Raw genomic sequence first — 19,465 nt, 5'->3', positions numbered from 1 at the left:
TATATCTCCTGTTTACTTATATTTACTAAGAATTTTAACCTATTTATTTAAATGTTGATTTTACACTTATTTAATGACTTTATTCCAGTGAAATGTAATTAACTTTGTTATTTTTAATTTATTCCTTGATAAGAGAAGCAAAATCTTGCAATTCAGTCTTTTCAATCACAAAGCAACTATTTTAAAGATATTAAAATTATTATAAAGACTTACATATAAGTTAAGTTTGATAGACATTGAATACCTTTCCTTTGTTTTCTTTTAAAAAGTTTTTATAGGGAAGAGGGTTAGTGCAGTTTGTTTCTCTTTCTGTCTGTATTTAGTTTTCTGCTGTTCCTTTTATAATTCAGTCATAGAATGCCTAAACTCAGCAGAATATGAAATGTTTTGTTTACTGTTGTGATTTGTTGTATTTGTTTCTTATAGGCTAGTTCTGTTTACAGTGATTAACAAGGCAAATTAAATTTAAAATGATCTTAAATATTCAATATTAAATACCGTCTTGGGAAAAATAAGAAATCTGCCTCCGCTCAATTTGTTTTTGGGACATTAAACATAAACATTAATCTGATTATGATTATGGTATAGTTGCCATTTGAAACATAATAATTAAGTCAACGTTGTTTATTCCTTGTAAAAATATTTGTTCAAAACACTGAGCTGCATGATATATCATTGTTACTGGAACAGTATTTAGCAATCTGAATTATTTTGCTAAGGAATTCATTTAACTCTGATCACATTAATTGTTTTGATTTTAAATGTTTTTCTCTGCTTTTATGAGAAGCACATGCTTAAATTCTTTTTTAAACTTAATCCCTAATTTGCCTTTCCGCACTGAAGTTGTAAAAGATTAAGGAGCCAACATAACCAGTTTGTGTTATGTTTAAGATTTCCTTTGTTGCTTACTGCACATGCAACAATGTTGTTCTTTCTTTGACCCAGACCCAGACAAAGGCTAAGTGTAGCAAGGAAGCAGACAGCACGCCTCCAGTAGTGGCCCCTGCCTGGCTCCAGGATTTGTAAACAGAAACATCCCAGGCTCCAATGAGGCAGACAGCAGTTCCCTGTCTGTTCTGCATTCAGGAAGCGCTTGCTTTTATAAGCCCAGACACTGCACACAAAGCATACATAGCAGTGTTTACATTTGGCTGAGTATTTAACTGAAAAAGCTAATAGGGAAGAAGAAGAGGGTGTATTAGAACTAGCGGGACACAACAATTTCAGGGATAACTTATATATAGCATATATGTTTCTTTTAAAAATATTTTATAAAAAGAAAAAAACAAAGTTTGTAGTTTTTTTGGTAAATGCTTCTTTTATTACACACATGTGTGAATACACGTCTTGAAATATTTTTCCTGGAAGTTTTTCAAGGATTTCATATTTTTAGATCATGTGACATATCCTGAAAGCTTGTAATTTAAAATATTTAAGCATTAGCATGATTTTAACTTGTTTTAAAATCTATTTTAGCACCCTTTTCCCTTACTATTATGTGGATTATAATCTCTATTTTAGATTTTGCATTATTTTATGAAAAGTTTTGTTTAACTTTTTTGTGTGAATTTGAGAATAAAAGCAAAGAGAATGCTGAACCTTCAGGAAAAAAAAACTAGAAGAGTTAAACAGAATTTTGGAGTTAGAAAGACCTTGGAAGTCACCTGTATAAATACCTTTTAAAAATGGTTTTATTTTAATAGCAAACTTATAGGAACAGCACAGAAGACAGACAACAGTAAAAATCTGTTATTGCATGTATTACAACTCTGAAAAGTATAGTAAATGGATGGAATCTACTGTATGATAAAAATGTTGCAAACACCATTCAGTTGCTGTCAATAAGAAGTTTGCTTATTTTTTAAAAAGAACATCCAAGTGGTGGCATTGTCCAGAAACATTTAACAGGTTTATTTATAACTGTTATGACGTTGAATTGCTGAAACTTGTTCACTGAGACATTTTGACTTGCATTTGTGCTTTTGTGTGTCCACATTTATATTAAAAATTGACATACAAGTTTAAAAGGAAAAAACTGCCAATATGTGATTTCTGTCCTCTAGTTTTCCACTCAGAATCCTATCTTTTGACTCCACAGGGGGAAATGTCTAATATTCAGAATTAAGAATAACAGGAAGGAGAGGAAAAAAATTTTTTTTTTTTTTTTTGAGAATGAAATGTTTTCCATCAGAGTGGGTTCTTAAGCTCATTTTTCACACATGTAGCATACTGGTTGAATGTCTTTTGGCATAATTGTTACACATTTGGCATGGGTAACACACAGGCTTGTGTCTTCAGTAAAGGCCAAACACACAGGCTTCATTTGCTTCCTGCACTGTGAAAGTGCAGATTTGTTTTGACTTCCTGGGTAATTTCTCACACCAGATATTGAAAGGAAAGTTTGGAAATCAAATTTCGGTGTACTGCTAATAATGTATAATTTTATGGACTGCTGCAGTACCGAGTCTCTATCAATTAATTTTCTTTACTATTAGCCTCCACAATAGATGCTACAAAATTTTTCTATTAAATTTTTTCTATTTTAAGAAAAGTCCCGTAGACTTTTTTAAAAGTGTGTTTTCTTAAAGTTTATATTCATTTGTAACAAATTAAGCTGTCTGTTTTTAAAACCTTAAGGCAAGCATATTGACAACATAAAGAAGAGATTGCAAAAGATGAGATGGAAAAATTGGAAATCAGATGCAGTAATCCAGGAAAACTCAAAAGTGTGAGAATCCTTAATAGTCCTTGAGAATATCACCATAGACTAGTTGATATCTAAAATTACGGCCCAGTCATGTAGAAATTTGAATTTGCTCCAGTGTGTTTAGTTTGAGAAGGCATAAAAAATACACACTTTACTTTTAAGAGCATTTTATACAAAATGCTTTAAGTTAAAAAAACATATTTAATTGTAGATACTCACTGTCTTTTTTTAAAAATTGTATTTATTTTTAATTGATTGATGATTGCTTTACAGTATTGGTTTGATTGCTGTCATACATCAACATGAATTAGCCATATGTGTACATGTTCCCCTCCCTCTTGAATTTCCCTCCCACGTCCCACCCTTTCCCACCCCTCTAGGTTGTTTCTGAATTCCTTAAGTCATACATTAAATTTCCATTGTCTTATCTGTTTTACATAGGTTAGTATATATGCTTCCATGCTACTCATTGTCTTTTACCAAGATTTTTTGCTCTTCTCTACTAATCGTTTTTCCATGGTGCTACTGGGCAAGGTAAATTGCCCCCCCCCCCTTTTTTGGAATGGGTAGAAATAAGGAGCTTAGTTTTGAATATGTTGTTTGGATATCTCTAAAATATTCAATTGGGAATATAAAGTGTATTTGTTAAAGGAACTGTATGTACATCAATTGATTGTTGTTGTTATTTAGTCGCTAAGTCATGTCTGACTCTTTGAGACCCCATGGGCTGCAGCACGCCAGACTTCCCTGTCATTCACTATCTCCTGGAATTTGCTTAAACTCATGTCCATTGAGTAGGAGATGCCATACAACCATCTCATCCTCTGTTGCCACCTTCTCCTCCTGCCAACAATCTTTCCAATCATCAAGGTCTTTTCAAATGAATCAGCTCTTCGCGTCAGGTGGCTAAAGTATTGGAGCTTCAGCTTCAGCATCAGTCCGTCCAATGAATATTCAGGATTGATTTCCTTTAGGATTGAATGGTGTGATCTTGCTGTCCAAGATCAAGAGTCTTCTCCAGCCCCATAGTTCAAAAACATCAGTTCTTCGGCACTCTGACTCCTTTATGGTCCAACTCTTATATCTGTACGTGACTACAAAGTAATGTCTCTGCATTTTAATACACTACCTGGGTTTGTTATAGCATTTCTTTCACGGAGCAAGCGTCTTTTAATTTCATGGCTACAGTCACCATCAGCACTGATTTTGGAGCCCATGAAAATAAGTCTGTCACTGTTTCCATTTTTTCCCCATCTATTTGCCTTGAAGAGGTAGGACCAGATGCCATGATCTTTGTTTTTTGAATGTTGAGATTTAAGCCAACTTTTTCAGTCTCTTCTTTCACCTTCATCAAGAGGCTCATTAGTTCTTCTTTGCTTTCTGCCATTAATTGAAGTCGCTCAGTCGTGTCTGACTCTTTATGACCCCCTGGACTGCAGCCTACCAGGCTTCTCCAGGCAAGAATACTAGAGTGGGTTGCCATTTCCTTTTCCAGGAGATCTTCCCAACCCAGGGATTGAACCTGGGTCTCCCGCATTGTAGGCAGACGCTTTACCCTTTGAGCCACCAGAGAAGTCCATTCTGCCATTAGGGTGGTATCATATACATATCTGAAGTTATTCATATTTTTCCCAGTAATCTTGATTCCAGCTTGTGATTTATTTAGCTTAGCATTTCACATGATGTACTCTGCATATAAGTTAAATAAGCAGGGTGGCAATATACAGCCTTGACGTACTCCTTTCCCAATTTTGAATTAGTCCATTGTTCCATGTCTGGTTCTAATTTTTTTTTTTTCTTTTTAACCTGCATATAAGTTTTTCAGGAGGCAGGCCAGGTGGTCTAGTATTCCCATCTCTTTAAAAAGTTTCCACAGTGTGTTGTGATCCACATGAATTGTTTAAAAAGTGAAAGTCAATCAGACATGTCCAACTCTTTGCGACCCCATGACTATACAGTCCATGGAATTCTACAGGCCAGAATACTGGAGTGGGTAGGCTTTCTCTTCTCCAGGAGATCTTCCCAACCCAGTGATCGAACCTAGGTCTCCTGCATTGCAGGTAGATTCTTTACCCTCAGAGCCACAAGGGAAGCCCAAGAAAACTGGAGTGGGTAGCCTATCCCTTCTCCAGTGGAATGCAGTTATTTAATCCATATATTCTAGAAATCAGCAGTTTGAATAGATATACAACTGTAAGGAACATTTTTTTGATTACGACTACATTTGTTCCTTATAGAATCTGTTCTTTTTTTATTTCTGCAGTATTCTTGTTGGCTTCATAATCAATGCCAAGCTTCTCCTCATAAACACCATTCCAAAACTTCTGATTTCATATCAGTCTGATCTATCTAGCAATGATTTTTCAACAGCTTACAGCTATGCTGTTAAGTCGCTTCAGTCATGTCCGACTCTGTGCGACCCCATAGACGGCAGCCCACCAGGCTCCCCCATCCCTGGGATTCTCCAGGCAAGAGTACTGGAGTGGGTTGCCATTTCCTTCTCCAATGCGTGAAAGTGAAGTCGCTCAGTTGTGTCCAACTCTTAGCGACCCCGTGGACTGCAGCCTACCAGGCTCCTCCGTCCATGGGATTCTCCAGGCAAGAGTACTGGAGTGGGTTGCCATTTCCTTCTCCATACAGCTATGCAGAACAGTTTAATTATATTCATACTTAGCATCTTTTAAATGGTTTCTTCTCTCTCTCCCCTTCTATAGATCATTCTAAATAAATGATTTGATTATCCTATGTTGATGATTCTTCTAAGATGTAGATAGCCTAGTCTATTTGATTTATTATGTGCCTATTTTAGTAATATTACAGTGTTTTTATAATCTTACAATGTCTTGTAGTGTTTTTAAGACATTATTAACTCATGTATGTGTTTGAATTACACAAGAAAATAAATACCAATTTAAATAATTAGCCTTTCTAATTTGGAAACAGGAAACCTTTGTTTCCTATTAGATTTGTGAATTTTATTAATCCAGTTAGAGAACAGCTTCATTCTATCAAAAATAAATTTTGTCTGTCACGTTTACTACTGATAATTTGTCTCTGTACATCCACACTGAATTGAATCTCGGAGACAGAGTTTGTGTGAAATGGAAGAGAACAGCTTTATTGCTTTGCCAGGCAAAGGGGGCCATAGCCAGCTAATGCCCTCAAAACTGTGTCCTACCCTGGCAGAGGTGGTTTGTGAGGAGTCTCACAGTCAAGGAGTAGGGTTGCTGATAAGGACCTGGGTTCCTGCAAGGCCTGCATTCCTTCAATTTAGGATTCATCTGGTGGTCTCCTGATGGGATTCAGGGATTCTGTGGTAACTGTGACCTTCTCTCTGGAATGGAGAATGCTTCATCAGCTAGTTAACATGTTCCATTTGGTGGAGTTACTGTAGAAGAACTCAAGGATATTGATATGTATATTCCCTGAGGAGGAACCAGGACCCTGCTCCAAAAATGCACTATTGTTTCTTGACTGCTTCTCCATTTCTTGGCAGCCTCTCATTTTCTTGATTAGCAACTGTTTGAATCTATCCTTTGAAACTCAGGGGAAGTCTTAAAGGCTGAATGAAACCTATTTCCTTCAAAAAAGAAGCAGGGGACACTGGGTTTTGTGCCCAGAAACCCCACAGGGTCCTTCTTGGTTTCATATTGGAGCTACAATTCCGGGCAGGTACTTCTTTTTAAATGTTACTTGAAATTGGATTTAATTTTGTATGTCCTTTTATTATTTCATTATAAATTGTAGTGATTTCCTAAGTTTTTACCTTGAGAAACTACAAGTAGAGGAGCAAATTAAATCCAAAGTAAGTGAAGAAAAAGAGTAAAAGTTAGATGAGGGATCAGTTGAGTTGAAAACAGGAAATTAATAGAGAAAAAGCAACAAAACCAAAAGCTGTTTCTTTAAAAAGATCAATAAAGTTGATAAACTTCTAGCAAGGCTTCCAAGATAAAATTTAAAAAATAAATATCTAATAATCAGAAGTGAAAGAAATGTCATACCTACAGATCCCATGGATAGTAAAGGAAGATTATGAACAACTTTTTGTTAACAAATTCAATAGCTTCAATGTACTGGACCAGTTCCTTGAAAGATACAATCTACCACAACTCACATGGGGAGAAATATATAATCTGAATAAGTATTTATCTATTAAATAAATTCAGTAAATAATCAGTACTTCCTTAAACCAAAAGTACCAAGCTGAGATGGTTTCACTGTTGAATTCTAGCAACTGTTTAAAGAAGAGATGCCAGTTATCTACAACTTCTAGGAAACAGAAGCACAACTACCAGGCGTGTCAGTATTTCAGTGTTCTGGGTCTGTATAAAATAATTCGTATGATTAAATATATGTGCAATTTTCAATTATGACAAATTTGTTATTTTCTTTATTTTCCTTTGATGCTAAAACATTGCTGATTTGACTGTATATTGATATAGCCTGTCTGTAAGTAGTTAGCAAAATACCAGAAAGAAAGGATGACTACATTTAAAAATTTTACTTTCTTTTAGGTCCACCTCATTCATTTAACCGAGATGAGACAATAATCATTGCACTGGCATCCGTCTCTGTGTTAGCTGTTTTGATAGTTGCCTTATGCTTTGGATATAGGATGCTAACAGGTAAAAATGCAGGTTTTTGTTTTGTTTATTATTTATTTTGTAATGTTTATTAAACATTGTGTTTAATCAGAATTGATTTTCTTTAAAAAACAATTTTTCATTGTAAAAAGCATCTGTTTGCTGCAGTAGCCCTGGAGCCATCCTTGTGTCTTAGACTTTTTCCCCTAGTTTTTATGAAAGGTTTCAAACGTATACAGAATACTCATCACCCAGCTTCAATGATTGTCACATCTGTAATATCATCTATAGGCCCACTCACCCTACCCTTCCATGCTGTTGGATTCTTTTGAAATAAATTGAAAGTATCCCTTATCTGTAAATATTTTAGTATTATGTCTGGAGTATAACCATTTTCATATCTAAAAATAACAATAATTAAAAATAACTCCTAATCATCAGCTCTCTAGTTGGTTCTAATAAAATTTTGATAAGCTTTCTAGGAAATAAGCACCCCTTCATTGATTTGAATAATTTGAATAAAGTCTTCCTTGTTATTTCTGTCCATTTCTTAGGGTTTTACACTAGGTGTACTGGAACCATCTCCCAGAGTTCAGCTTTCATGTTGTTCATTATTTATCTTCATTATAGATAATTCTTAGTTTAGTAAATAGTTTTAGTCCCATTGACATTAGGTATAAGTTATGCTGTCTGTCCTTCTGCAGATCTTCTTTTTAACAGTAATATATAAAAATATATAATAAATATTTTCACTTTTAAGAGAACCACTCATTAGCAAGTTCTTTTTCTAATTTCTGTAGGAGACCGCAAACAAGGTCTTCACAGTATGAATATGATGGAGGCAGCAGCATCAGAGCCCTCTCTTGACCTAGATAATCTGAAACTGTTGGAGGTAAGATTACTTTCAGATTATGGACTGTTTTTTTTTTTTTTTTCCTGTCCACATAGTACATCTGAGACAGTGATTAATTCATTTATTCAATGACCATTTGTTAAAAATTTTGTGTCAAGACATCTTCAAGGCACTGAGAATGTTGGTGACCAATACAGATACTTGAGGCTTATATTCTAGTGAGAAGGAGTCTACAAGAGGGTAGATAAACGAAGGTACAGTTGACCCTTGTACAACATGGGTGTGAACTGTATGGGTCCACTCATACACAGATATTTTTTCAGTAGTAGATATTACTACACCATCCATATTTGATTAAATCTGTGGATGTAGAACCATGGACCAGAAGAACCATGTGTGTATGAAGGGTCACCTATAAGCTATATGTGAATTTTTGGACTGTGTGGAGATTAGGTGTCCCTATCCCCACATTGTGGAAAGGTCACTCTATATTTCAAGTAGTAGTAAGTGCTATGGAGAAAAAAATGCAAATGAGATGAGAAAGTTACAGAAAGGGGTTAGTAAGGAAAGTATATTAAGAAAGGAGATAATCTTTAAGTAGAGACTTGAACAGAGTATGGGAATAAAGACATATCAAATTCTCAGAGAAAATGTACAGGCAAGGATTCCATAGTAGATGCCAAATAAACATTACTTGTTTGTATATATATTATGTATAAGTACATACAAATATTATGTTTTGCCTAAAATTAAATTTTCATTTGGTAATATCTCAGAACCTTTGTTAAAAGTCTCACCATGATGAATGTTTTTATGCCATTTATTAGGATAACTGAACTATAATGTCTAAACCAGAGACTGTTAAATGATAGATCTGGTATATAAAACATTTTAAGAACTTTATTTTTGGGAGGAAAATATAATAAAAGTGAAAAGCAAAAATCAAAAAAGGTATTTCAGTGCATAAAGAATTGATAAAGAGCTGGTAGAAATCAACATGAAATAAACAATCCAATAAAAATAGACAAAAGAGATGAATTGTCAATTCACAAAAGTAAGTATGCCTAGTAGTAGTAGTAGTAGTAGTAGTAGTAGTAGTAGTAGTAGTGGTCGTCGCTCAGTTGTGTCCGACTCTTTGCGACCCCATGGACTGTAACCTGCCAGGCTCCTCTGTCCATCGAATTCTCCAGGCAAGAATACTGGAGTGGATTGCCATTCCCTTCTCCAGAGGATCTTCCTGATCCAGTAATCGAACTTGGGTCTCCTGCATTCTTTACCATCTGGCTTCCCTGGTGGCTCAGACGGTAAAGCGTCTGCCTACAAGGTGGGAGACCTGGATTCTATCCCTGGGTTGGGAAGATCCCCTGGAGAAGGAAATGGCAACCCACTCCAGTATTCTTGCCTGGAAAATACCATGGACAGGGGCGCCTGGTAGGCTACAGTCCATGGGGTTGCAAAGAGTCAGACACGACTGAGTGACTTCACTTTCTTTACCATCTGAGCTACAGGGAAGTATACCTAGTAAATGTATAATAAGATGTCCAGTTTACTAAACTGGAAAAAATATGAATTAAAACCATTAGGATATTGTTCTGGATTGAGTGAAAGAAACACTCCAAACATTGCTGATTTAACTTTGCTTTGATACAGCCTTTCTAAAGGGCAATCTTATCTGTGTGTAAAAATTTAAATTAGGAATGGTCAATGAAATATAACAAATATCATAAAATAAATGGTGGTAAATTCCTAAGCTTTTTTCAGTAAAAAGGCAGAGAAGTTCCAGAAGCCAGAAATTAAGAGAACAGTTAAAAATTGCTGGGGGTTTTGTTTGAGTAATTTTTATTGTACTAGAATTTTTTATTGTATTGTATTTTTTATTGTACTAGAATCCATGAATGTTGTGTTGTGGAAACACTGTATTCTGTTCAGTTCTTATAAAGTGTGTTCATTTCATTGTTGGTTTTGGTAAGCAGTTATCTTCGTTAGGCATATTACAAGCTTTTCTCTTGTTATTGATCCTTTACCTGGAGTCTGTCCTATGCATTAGTTGAATTTCCCACTCTCTGACTCTCCTTTTTGGGATTCTGCGTTCATTCTCCATCAGCAGTGGTTGCCGTAAATTCTGTTCTCTGGTTTCTGAAGCTGGAAAGACTTTCTATTGTAATTTTTTATATAATACACAGTGCAGATTTCAGCCTGCTCACAGACTGAATGCTATAAAATAAGTATCTCACCCTATGCCATTTCTTTCTTCTAAATGTTGAGTCCCCTCAGGATCTACCTACTTTTGTTCATTCCCCTGCATTTTTAGATTTCTTTTAAAAAATTTTGTTCAGAGTTTACAATTGTCATTTGTGGAAGGGCTGGGTATGGTACTTGTTTCTGGGCTGTGTAGGATGCCTAATTTGTTAGTTAATTGATAATGGAGTAATTCAGACTAAGCATTAGAGACCTGTTGGATACATACAAATTTATTTAGTAAATCTTATTTAGTAAATTTGATTGTTCAGTTGTGAAGAAATAACATCTTGTTTTTTTTCAAAACAAACTTACAGCTGATTGGCCGGGGTCGATATGGAGCTGTATATAAAGGTTCCTTAGATGAACGTCCAGTTGCTGTAAAAGTGTTTTCCTTTGCAAACCGTCAGAACTTTATCAATGAGAAGAACATTTACAGAGTGCCTTTGATGGAACATGACAACATTGCTCGCTTTATAGTTGGAGATGAGAGAGTCACTGCAGATGGACGCATGGAGTATTTGCTTGTGATGGAGTATTATCCCAATGTAAGTTCTTCTTAAAAAGTTTACTGACTTTTATGTTAATCGGATTTGTAAGAGGATCCCCGTTACATAGAGAGTTGCTGGTTTGCAAACTGAGTATTAATGGTCTACAGTGAAATAAGGATTTTATCCCAGAATGTGAATGAAACTGTTTAGTGCCCTGAACCTCCGTCACTATGTCCCTGTGTCTCATCTTAGCAAGACTTCTTGATGAAGGAGGCAGTGCTTTGATTGACATTTACCCTGATGCATGCTCTATCTCAGCCTGGTAATAAAGAATTTATGGATGAGCACCTTGAGTAGCTATGACACATACATTTACAAAAGCCTTCTGATTGTAAAAAAGTTTTCTACTTGTAAAACATAATAGGATAATTTGGTTTTATCCTGGTAAAAGATACCATGTAAAGAAGCAGTTGAAAATACTTTTTTTCTATCTTAAGTTGATAAATCAAAGAAGCCTTTAAAATGAAATTAAATAACCTTTCATAATTTTTAATACTGGAGGCATAAAAATTGATAATGTCTAAATTCTACTTTCCATTCTCTCTTCCTTTCTCTACCCGCAGAGATGTCTTTTCTTACTTCACTGTTCTGAAATGTCATGATTCATTAGACCTCCTTTCAATCCTAACATATGTAAATCCCTTTATACAGCTGCTCACTTACCTCCTCATGTTCAAATAAAGTAATTACACTTTTTTCCCCTTCCCCTTTTCCTTTTTTCCCTCCATATAGGGATCTCTATGCAAGTATTTAAGTCTCCATACAAGTGACTGGGTAAGCTCTTGCCGTCTGGCTCATTCTGTGACTAGAGGATTGGCTTATCTTCATACTGAATTACCACGGGGAGGTAAGTCAATGACAAGAAGATGCTGAAAACCATATGGGGACACAGTTCACAAAGGGAAGCTTTATTTGTATTTTCAGAATAAAAGTATATTTTATATTACAGCTGATGTATTATTAGCCAGTTGTTTAAAAGATCTAGTGTGAGGAAATGTATTTGAAATTTAACAAGAAGAATAAGAAAAAGAACTTCATTACTCTAGATGAGTCATGGATTTCATTGAGATTTTGATTAAAGCTATGAACACTCTCCCTTTAAAGATACACGTATGGGCATACTTTAAACAATATTCTTGTGATTGTAGGGGTTCTCAATCTTTTGAAGTTCCTCTCTGGCCCTAGGTTAAGAACCTCTCAGCTGGACTGCATTGTATTTTCCTTGTATATGTTTTGCTTATTTAAATGAACTACATATGCATTGTTACTTCTTTAGGCACACATTCTATAGTTTGGTTGGTCTTTAGTATAAAACCCAAATGTATCTTTTTATAAATCAGTGCTTCTCTTAGCTAGCATTAGGTTTGTTCAAATTTATCAGGGAGAAAAATATAACAGATTTCAATGAGAATGACTATTTTTTTCCTTTCTCATGTGACAATCTAGAGAGAGACAATCTTCACATTTTTTTTTTTTTTGGCAGCACCAGAGTAGTATTAGGGCCCCAGACTCCTATATTTCTCCTACATTAATCTTTATATGTGGCTTATGTTTTCAGGATCACCTCATTGTCCATCATGCTATATGTTAATCAGAGAAAAGGGAGAATAGAAGGAATTGCCCCTTTTTCCCTCCGGAAGTCCCACTGTTGTGATTATGTTTTCTTTCCCAGAGCTTAGTCCATGCTTTCCCACCTCAGTTGGCTGCAAGGGGTGTTTCAGTGCAGTGTGTGTGTTAGTTTTAGCTAGGTGCATTGCTGCTTCAGATAACGAGAATGCGTGGTGAGGAGTCCGTCTTTGCCAGTGTGCCAATGCTGAGTGCTTGTATTATGTCAATACTGAGTGTAGTGCTGTAACTACAGTTTTATTCAGTCTTTATGTACGTTTTTGCTAGCTTTCCAGAGCATCTTTTTAATATATTTGCTTTCTTCACTTTGTTTCAAAGTACACCTCATATCATATCCAAGGCCCCTCAAAATTAGCTTTGCTATGAAAATCTGTCTTTGTGTTTATATCCCTGCAGCAGTTTTCTTGCCATACATTCTTTTTTCACTTTCTCTGACCTCTGTAATGAAGAGAATTTTTAATGTATCAATTTCTCAGATCTTTGTTCCATTGTATAATAGCATGGATCATCTTTTTTAGCTGCTGCCTCATATATAAATAATTTCTCCTGAATAATTTATCAGTTCATTTATCTTGACATCTTGCTTTTCTTGAATACAGAATTGTTCAATGTTATTGCCTATGTCAGCAACTTGATGCACTTACTTTAGTGCGTTAGCTCATTAACCATTTGAATTGTGTTTCTTTATTCTGAAATATTATAACTCCTTTAAAGAGCTGTCTTAGCACAAAAATTAAAATACCATCCTAATCCCCATTTTCAAGGCTCGCATGATTCAGAAAGTTTTCCAGTCAAACTTTGGCTGGAAGGAATAATTGCCATCAAATATGAGTTTTATTTAAACACAGATTCTATTCTTAAACATCACCTTATATTATTACTAAATAGTTAACCTTAAATAAAAAAACAACTGAGTATATGCTATTGTAAAAAACATCAGTATAATAGCTATTTGAATTTTTATTTCCTAATTATTTAAAGAATATTCCACAACTCATTTAGTCAGAACGGCCATCATGTAAAAGTCTCCAAGTAATAAATGCTGGAGAGAATGTGGAAGAAAAGGAATCCTTTTATACTGTTAGTGGAAATATAAATTGGCACAGCCACTATGGAGAATGGTATGGAAGTTCCTTAAAAAAACAAAAGTAGAGTTACCTTATTATCCTGAAGTCCCATTCCTGGGCACGTATCCAGAGAAAACTATAATTCAAAAAGATACATCCATCCCAGTGTTCATTGTGGCACTATTTACAATATCCAAGGAACGTACATGTCCATCAACAGATGAAGATGAGGAAGATATATATAAAAGGTGAATACACACACACACACACACACGTTATACACACATAGAAAGGGAATATTGTGTTATGTGCTTACTCAGCCATGAAACCCATTTGCAGCAACATGGATGTACCTAGAGATTATCATACTAAGTGAATTAAGCCAAACAAATATCATATGATATCACTTATATGTAGAGTCTGCAAAAAAAAAAAAAAGATATAAATCAACTTATTTAGACAAAGACAAAATAGACCTACAGACGTAGAAAACAAACTGTGGTTGGTTACCAAAGGGGAAGGGGGAAGGATATGGACTTCAGTAGTTGTGGCTCTTGGACTCTAGAGCCCAGGCTTAGTAGTTACTGCATGGGGGCTCAGTTGCTCCACCTTTTATTTCCTTTTTAATAGTATCAGAAAGTATTACCCAAGTTTCCCCTTTGCTGGCTCACTGACTGACTCTTCGCATCGTTCTCCACTTTATTAACCTAGTTTCCGTAGTGTGAGATGATTTAGCTTAATTATTGGTATGGTGTTATACAAACATTTTCAGGTATCTCTATAAATTTTCTTATATAAATAGCAGCTCAAGATTAAACCATGTATACTTATGTTCTGGTTTTATCCAGAATAAGAAATGCAGCTCTTTTACGGGTTGAGTGAGCCATGTTAGTACAGACTTTGGAAGACTGGACCAGGAAGTAGGAAGGGGAACAAATGAGAAAGAAATCAACTTGTAGAAACCTAGTAACTGCTATTTTTCTTCCAGTTGTGCTATTGCGTTTTCCTCCCCGTATCAAAGGAATCCTTTTTTTTTTCTTTTGAGCTTTTTATTCCGTATTGGGCTATAGCTGATTAACAGAGTTGTGATAGCTTCAAGTGAATAGAGAAGGGTCTCAATTATATTTGTCACGCGAGTGTATGTTCCTCGGTTCTTTGTCTCGTCACAACAAAAATTTGGAGTGATGGACATTGAAGCCCCCTCGGCGGGTCACAGCTCTTGGAGGACAGACCATGTTATAGCTCTTAAATAAATCAGTGTTACAGCTCAGTGTTACAGCTCTATTTATTTAGATAATAGCAGGAAAATCCATCTTTGAGGCGTGAGGGCACGTTGATCCAAAGACGCAAAGAGAAGAGCGCCCCGTAGCGCAGGAGAGAGAGAAAGAAAGAGCTTTGGCTCCTCTTTTTATGTTTCTCTGTCCCTGGGCCTGTCTTATGTAAATTGGGCCTAGGCAGGAGCGTTGTTTGTTTTACCTGAGATTCTCACTCCGGTCCTCCGACCTTCCTTTGTTCTATTTTCACAGGCTTTCCCGCCATCTTGGACTCTTTTTTTTTTTTTTTCCCTATTCTAACTACCTAACATATTCATCCATTCTCCCACAACCCTCCTCCCATCCAGGCTACCACGTAACATTGAGCAGAGTTCCATGTGCTATACAATAGTCCTTGTTGGTTATCCCTTTAAAATATGCGGTGTGTACATGACCATCTCAAACTCCCTAACTATCCCTCCTCTAGCGCTGCAACCATAAGTTCATTTTATAAGTCTGTGAGTCTCTTTCTGTTTGTAAGTTAAGTTCATTTGTATCATTTCTTTTTGATCAAAGGAATCATTATCTTCTGTCTTTGGTTTTATTGTTGGTGAAATCGCAGTTTAATACATGTTAATGAGAGTAATAAATGTAAATTCTGAGTCTTTTTGTGCCTAAATGTAAACATTCTGTTTGTATTTATCATTGACTTTGTTCTTTATATAGCTACGGAGTTATTTTAAATTTTGAGAATTGTAGTATAGAATTTTTTTTCCTTTTAAGAGCTGTGGTTTTATTTCAATGTAAGATTTACGTAAAGTTTTCTTTTTAAAATTTTATTGAAGTATAGTTGATTTCCAATGTTGTATTAATTTCTACTGTACAACAGAGTGACTCAGCTGTACACATATATTCTTTTTCATATTCTTTTCCATTGTAGTTTTTCATAGGACATTGAATATAGTTCCCTGTGCTATACAGTGGGGCCTTGTTGTTTTTCCATTTTATGTATAATAGTTTGCATCTGCTAATTCCAAACTCCCAGTCCTTTCCTTCCTTCCTCCCTCCTCCATTGTTTTCTTATCAAGAGGAAAAGAATTATGATTTTAGTTAGGGGCCTTGGTTGCATATATTCTTTCAGGCAGTGTGTGTGTGTCTCTGTGTCAGGCCTTTTGAATTTAGGCAGAACGTGTCCTCTCTCTGCCTTCATAGAACATAAAAGTCTTCTGATAAACAAGTAACAGAATGAGTATAGGAGTATTTTGTTTTGTAAAATCAGAAAACAGTCCACTGCAAAACTGTTTCTAGTTTGATTTGAAGAACTTTGGTGGGCTTCAAGCTAAGCCTCAGGGCGAAACTGGGGTTTTTCCGTCACAGGTTATAAGATACATGTGCCAGTTTCAGAGCCATGCCAGTTTCACAGTGATAATTGCTTTAGATAAATTTACTTTTTGTTTTTGCCAAATATTCCTTTTTTTATTGCTTCCTTTTGCTGCTGCTGCTAAGTTGCTTCAGTCGTGTCCGACTCTGTGTGACCCCATAGACGGCAGCCCACCAGGCTCTCCCATCCCTGGGATTCTCCAGGCAAGAACACTGGAGTGGGTTGCCATTTCCTTCTCCAGTGCATGAAAGTGAAAAGTGAAAATGAAGTCACTCAGTCGTGTCCGACTCTTAGCGACCCCGTGGACTGCAGCCTACCAGTCCCCTCTGTCCACGGGATTTTCCAGGCAAGAGTACTGGAGTGGGGTGCCATTGCCTTCTCCAGCCTCCTTTTGCTACTACCGGAAAAAAAAAAGGACCAAAGTAGTATATGTTAAAATTAGAAGCAAGATCCTATTGAATAGTAATTGCAGCTGAGTGTTTAAAGCTTAATTAATTATAGATGCAAAAGGAATTATGTTGTGAAATACAATGAAAACAGTGAGGATTGTGAGTTGAAAATTTTATTTACATACTTCCTGTTATTAGAAAAGTATAGGGAAGAAAAACAGCAGTCTTCTTTATATTACCTTCCTGCTCATTCTGTGTCCAGTAGTGCAATTGAAGCATTAATAAATATTTGAAAATTATCCAAACAGATCATTATAAACCTGCAATTTCCCATCGAGATTTGAACAGCAGAAATGTTCTGGTGAAAAATGATGGAACCTGTGTTATTAGTGACTTTGGGTTGTCCATGAAGCTGACTGGAAATAGACTGGTACGCCCAGGGGAGGAAGATAATGCAGCCATAAGTGAGGTGAGTGTATACAAAAGGTATCACGCTGACATACTTTTAAAACATAATAAATTGAATTTAAAAATCTACTAACTACTCAGGACAGTTGTCCTTATCCAGTTATAGCATATTAGGAATTACAGAATTAAGATATACAGAAAACATTGCATGAAGTTCATCAGTTCATGTGGAAATCACTACCATTCCAAGTTATTTTTGTCAAGCAGCAGGAGGAATACTGTTGACTGGGCTTCCCTGGTGGCTCAGATGGCAAAGCATAGCTACAATGTGGGAGACCTGGGTTTGACCCCTGGGTTGGGAAGATACCCTGGAGGAGGGCATGGCAACTCAGTCCAGTACTGTTGCCTGGAGAATCCCATGGATAGAGGAGCCGGGTGGGCTACAGTCTATGGGGTCGCAAAGAGTCGGACGTGACTGAGAAACTCAGCACACACAAGCGTGAGCACTGTTGACTAGGATGACTGAATCACAGCCTAAGTATTTCAAGAGGGTATTTTTTTAAAGAAAAAATTGCTAAGATGAATTTTATTAAAATTAAAAACTTCTGCTCTATGAAAGACAATGTTAAGAAAATGAAAAAACAACCCTCAAACTGGGAGAATATATTTGAAAAACACATATCTGATAAAGGACTTGTATCCAGAATATAAAAACTCTTATAACTCAACAGTAAGAAGTCAAACAAGTCAATTAATAACTAGAAGATCTAAATAGACACCTGACCAAAGAAGGTATGCAGATGGCAGATAAGCATGTGAAAGTTACTCAATGTGATTCATGATTCAAGAACTGCAAATCAAAGCAGGATGCCATTGCCTTTGAATGGTTTAAAAAAAGCAAGAATTTCAAATGCTGGTGACGATGTGGGGCAACAGCAACCCACTCCTTGTTGGTAGGAAAGCTTGATAATGTTCACTTTGGAAAACATAGTATTCAAGCAATCACACTCCTAGGTATATAGACCCTGTTGAGTTAACAACTTATATTCACACAAACATCTGCACATCAAGCTTCATAGCAGCTTTACTCATAATTACCGAAAACTGGAAGCAACCAAGATGTTCTGAAAAGGGTATTTTATAGTTTAAAAAATGAAGTCTAAAAAGGTTCAGTGACATACTTAGGTTCAAATAAGCATATTGACCTATTGTTGACCTGAAATTTATGTATAACTTCTGGCCTAATGTATGCCCTTCAGAATATGCTACATTATTTCCTGAAATACATATCTCTTTTTTATCAGGTTGGCACAATCAGATATATGGCACCAGAAGTTCTGGAAGGAGCTGTGAACCTTAGGGACTGTGAATCAGCTTTGAAACAAGTAGATATGTATGCACTTGGACTAATTTATTGGGAGATATTTATGAGATGTACAGACCTCTTTCCAGGTGAGGGAATTGTTAACGTATGTTTTGAAGTGAAGCAGTTACATATTCTTTCTACTTATATTAAAGTCTACTTTTATGTTTGTGCTTTCATTTAAACCTTTAGTTCAGTGCCATCTAGTGTTCAGAAACATTATTAGCAGAAAGACGTTGGTTGGAAAAAACTTTTTAGAAAGAACTCCAGGTTTGCATCTGAGTGTGATTTAATTAACTGCTGTTAATAGCTTACCTGTGTTCAGTTTGGTCTCTGATGGCTTTAGCAGTTCTCATTTTCCTTATGCACCCTCTGAGCATTTGTGAAGCTGCACTTCATAGTGTTTCTTGTACTGACTCAGTAAGGAATTAGAACTAGTGAATTATCCACTGGATTATCTTTTTCTTCCTTTTTTAAAATTCTCCTTTTCTTCCTTTTTAAAAAAAATTTCCCTTCTCTTGTCATGCCTTCCTGTCTGTCTTCCTTCATGAAAGAACAACTCATTCAATGTAAATATTTATTTGAGGCTAACTTGAAATAGCAAAATGAGTATATATTTTTCTCCTTTTGTTACGATTATATCAGTCATTGTGATATATTAACAAAAATTTAAACTAATTACCAGTGTATTTACCAGTGCATCGCACTCTTCTAGGTTGTATAAAAATAATTTGACATGAGTGGTCTCTATTTTATAGGAATAACAGCATTAATAGCATGGGGAAATGAAAAACAGTCAATTGACCAAGCATTGGACAAATGGAACTACTTAATACAGATTAGTAGTGGGATTGATTTTTTTTTTTTTTTGCTTCAGAAAGAGTGAGCATTTGGGTCTTCCCTGGTGGTCCAATGGTTAGGAATCTGTGCTTCCACTGCAAGGGGCACAGGTTTGATCCATGGTTAGGGAAGTAAGATCCCACATGGCACACAGTGTGAATCCCCAACCCCCCCCCCCAAAAAAAAAGAGTGAACATTTATCAATA

General features: G+C 35.8%; 1 protein-coding gene across 1 annotated transcript in view; it reads left to right on the top strand.

Moving 5' to 3' along the window:
• The window catches only part of BMPR2 (bone morphogenetic protein receptor type 2), a 146,100-nt gene that overhangs the window by 101,989 nt on the left and 24,646 nt on the right, over positions 1-19,465 (top strand). Inside the window, exons 4-9 of the mRNA XM_043445906.1 lie at positions 7,222-7,332; positions 8,091-8,182; positions 10,699-10,929; positions 11,665-11,779; positions 16,957-17,117; positions 18,361-18,508. Coding sequence (XP_043301841.1) covers positions 7,222-7,332; positions 8,091-8,182; positions 10,699-10,929; positions 11,665-11,779; positions 16,957-17,117; positions 18,361-18,508 — 858 coding nt within the window. The remainder of the gene's footprint in view (positions 1-7,221; positions 7,333-8,090; positions 8,183-10,698; positions 10,930-11,664; positions 11,780-16,956; positions 17,118-18,360; positions 18,509-19,465) is intronic.

The sequence above is a fragment of the Cervus canadensis genome, chromosome 24, assembly GCF_019320065.1.
Source record: "Cervus canadensis isolate Bull #8, Minnesota chromosome 24, ASM1932006v1, whole genome shotgun sequence".
In the NCBI taxonomy this organism is placed as follows: Eukaryota; Metazoa; Chordata; class Mammalia; order Artiodactyla; family Cervidae; genus Cervus; species Cervus canadensis.
Note: the sequence above shows the minus strand (reverse complement) of the source record. Positions and strands in the feature narration are given on the sequence as shown.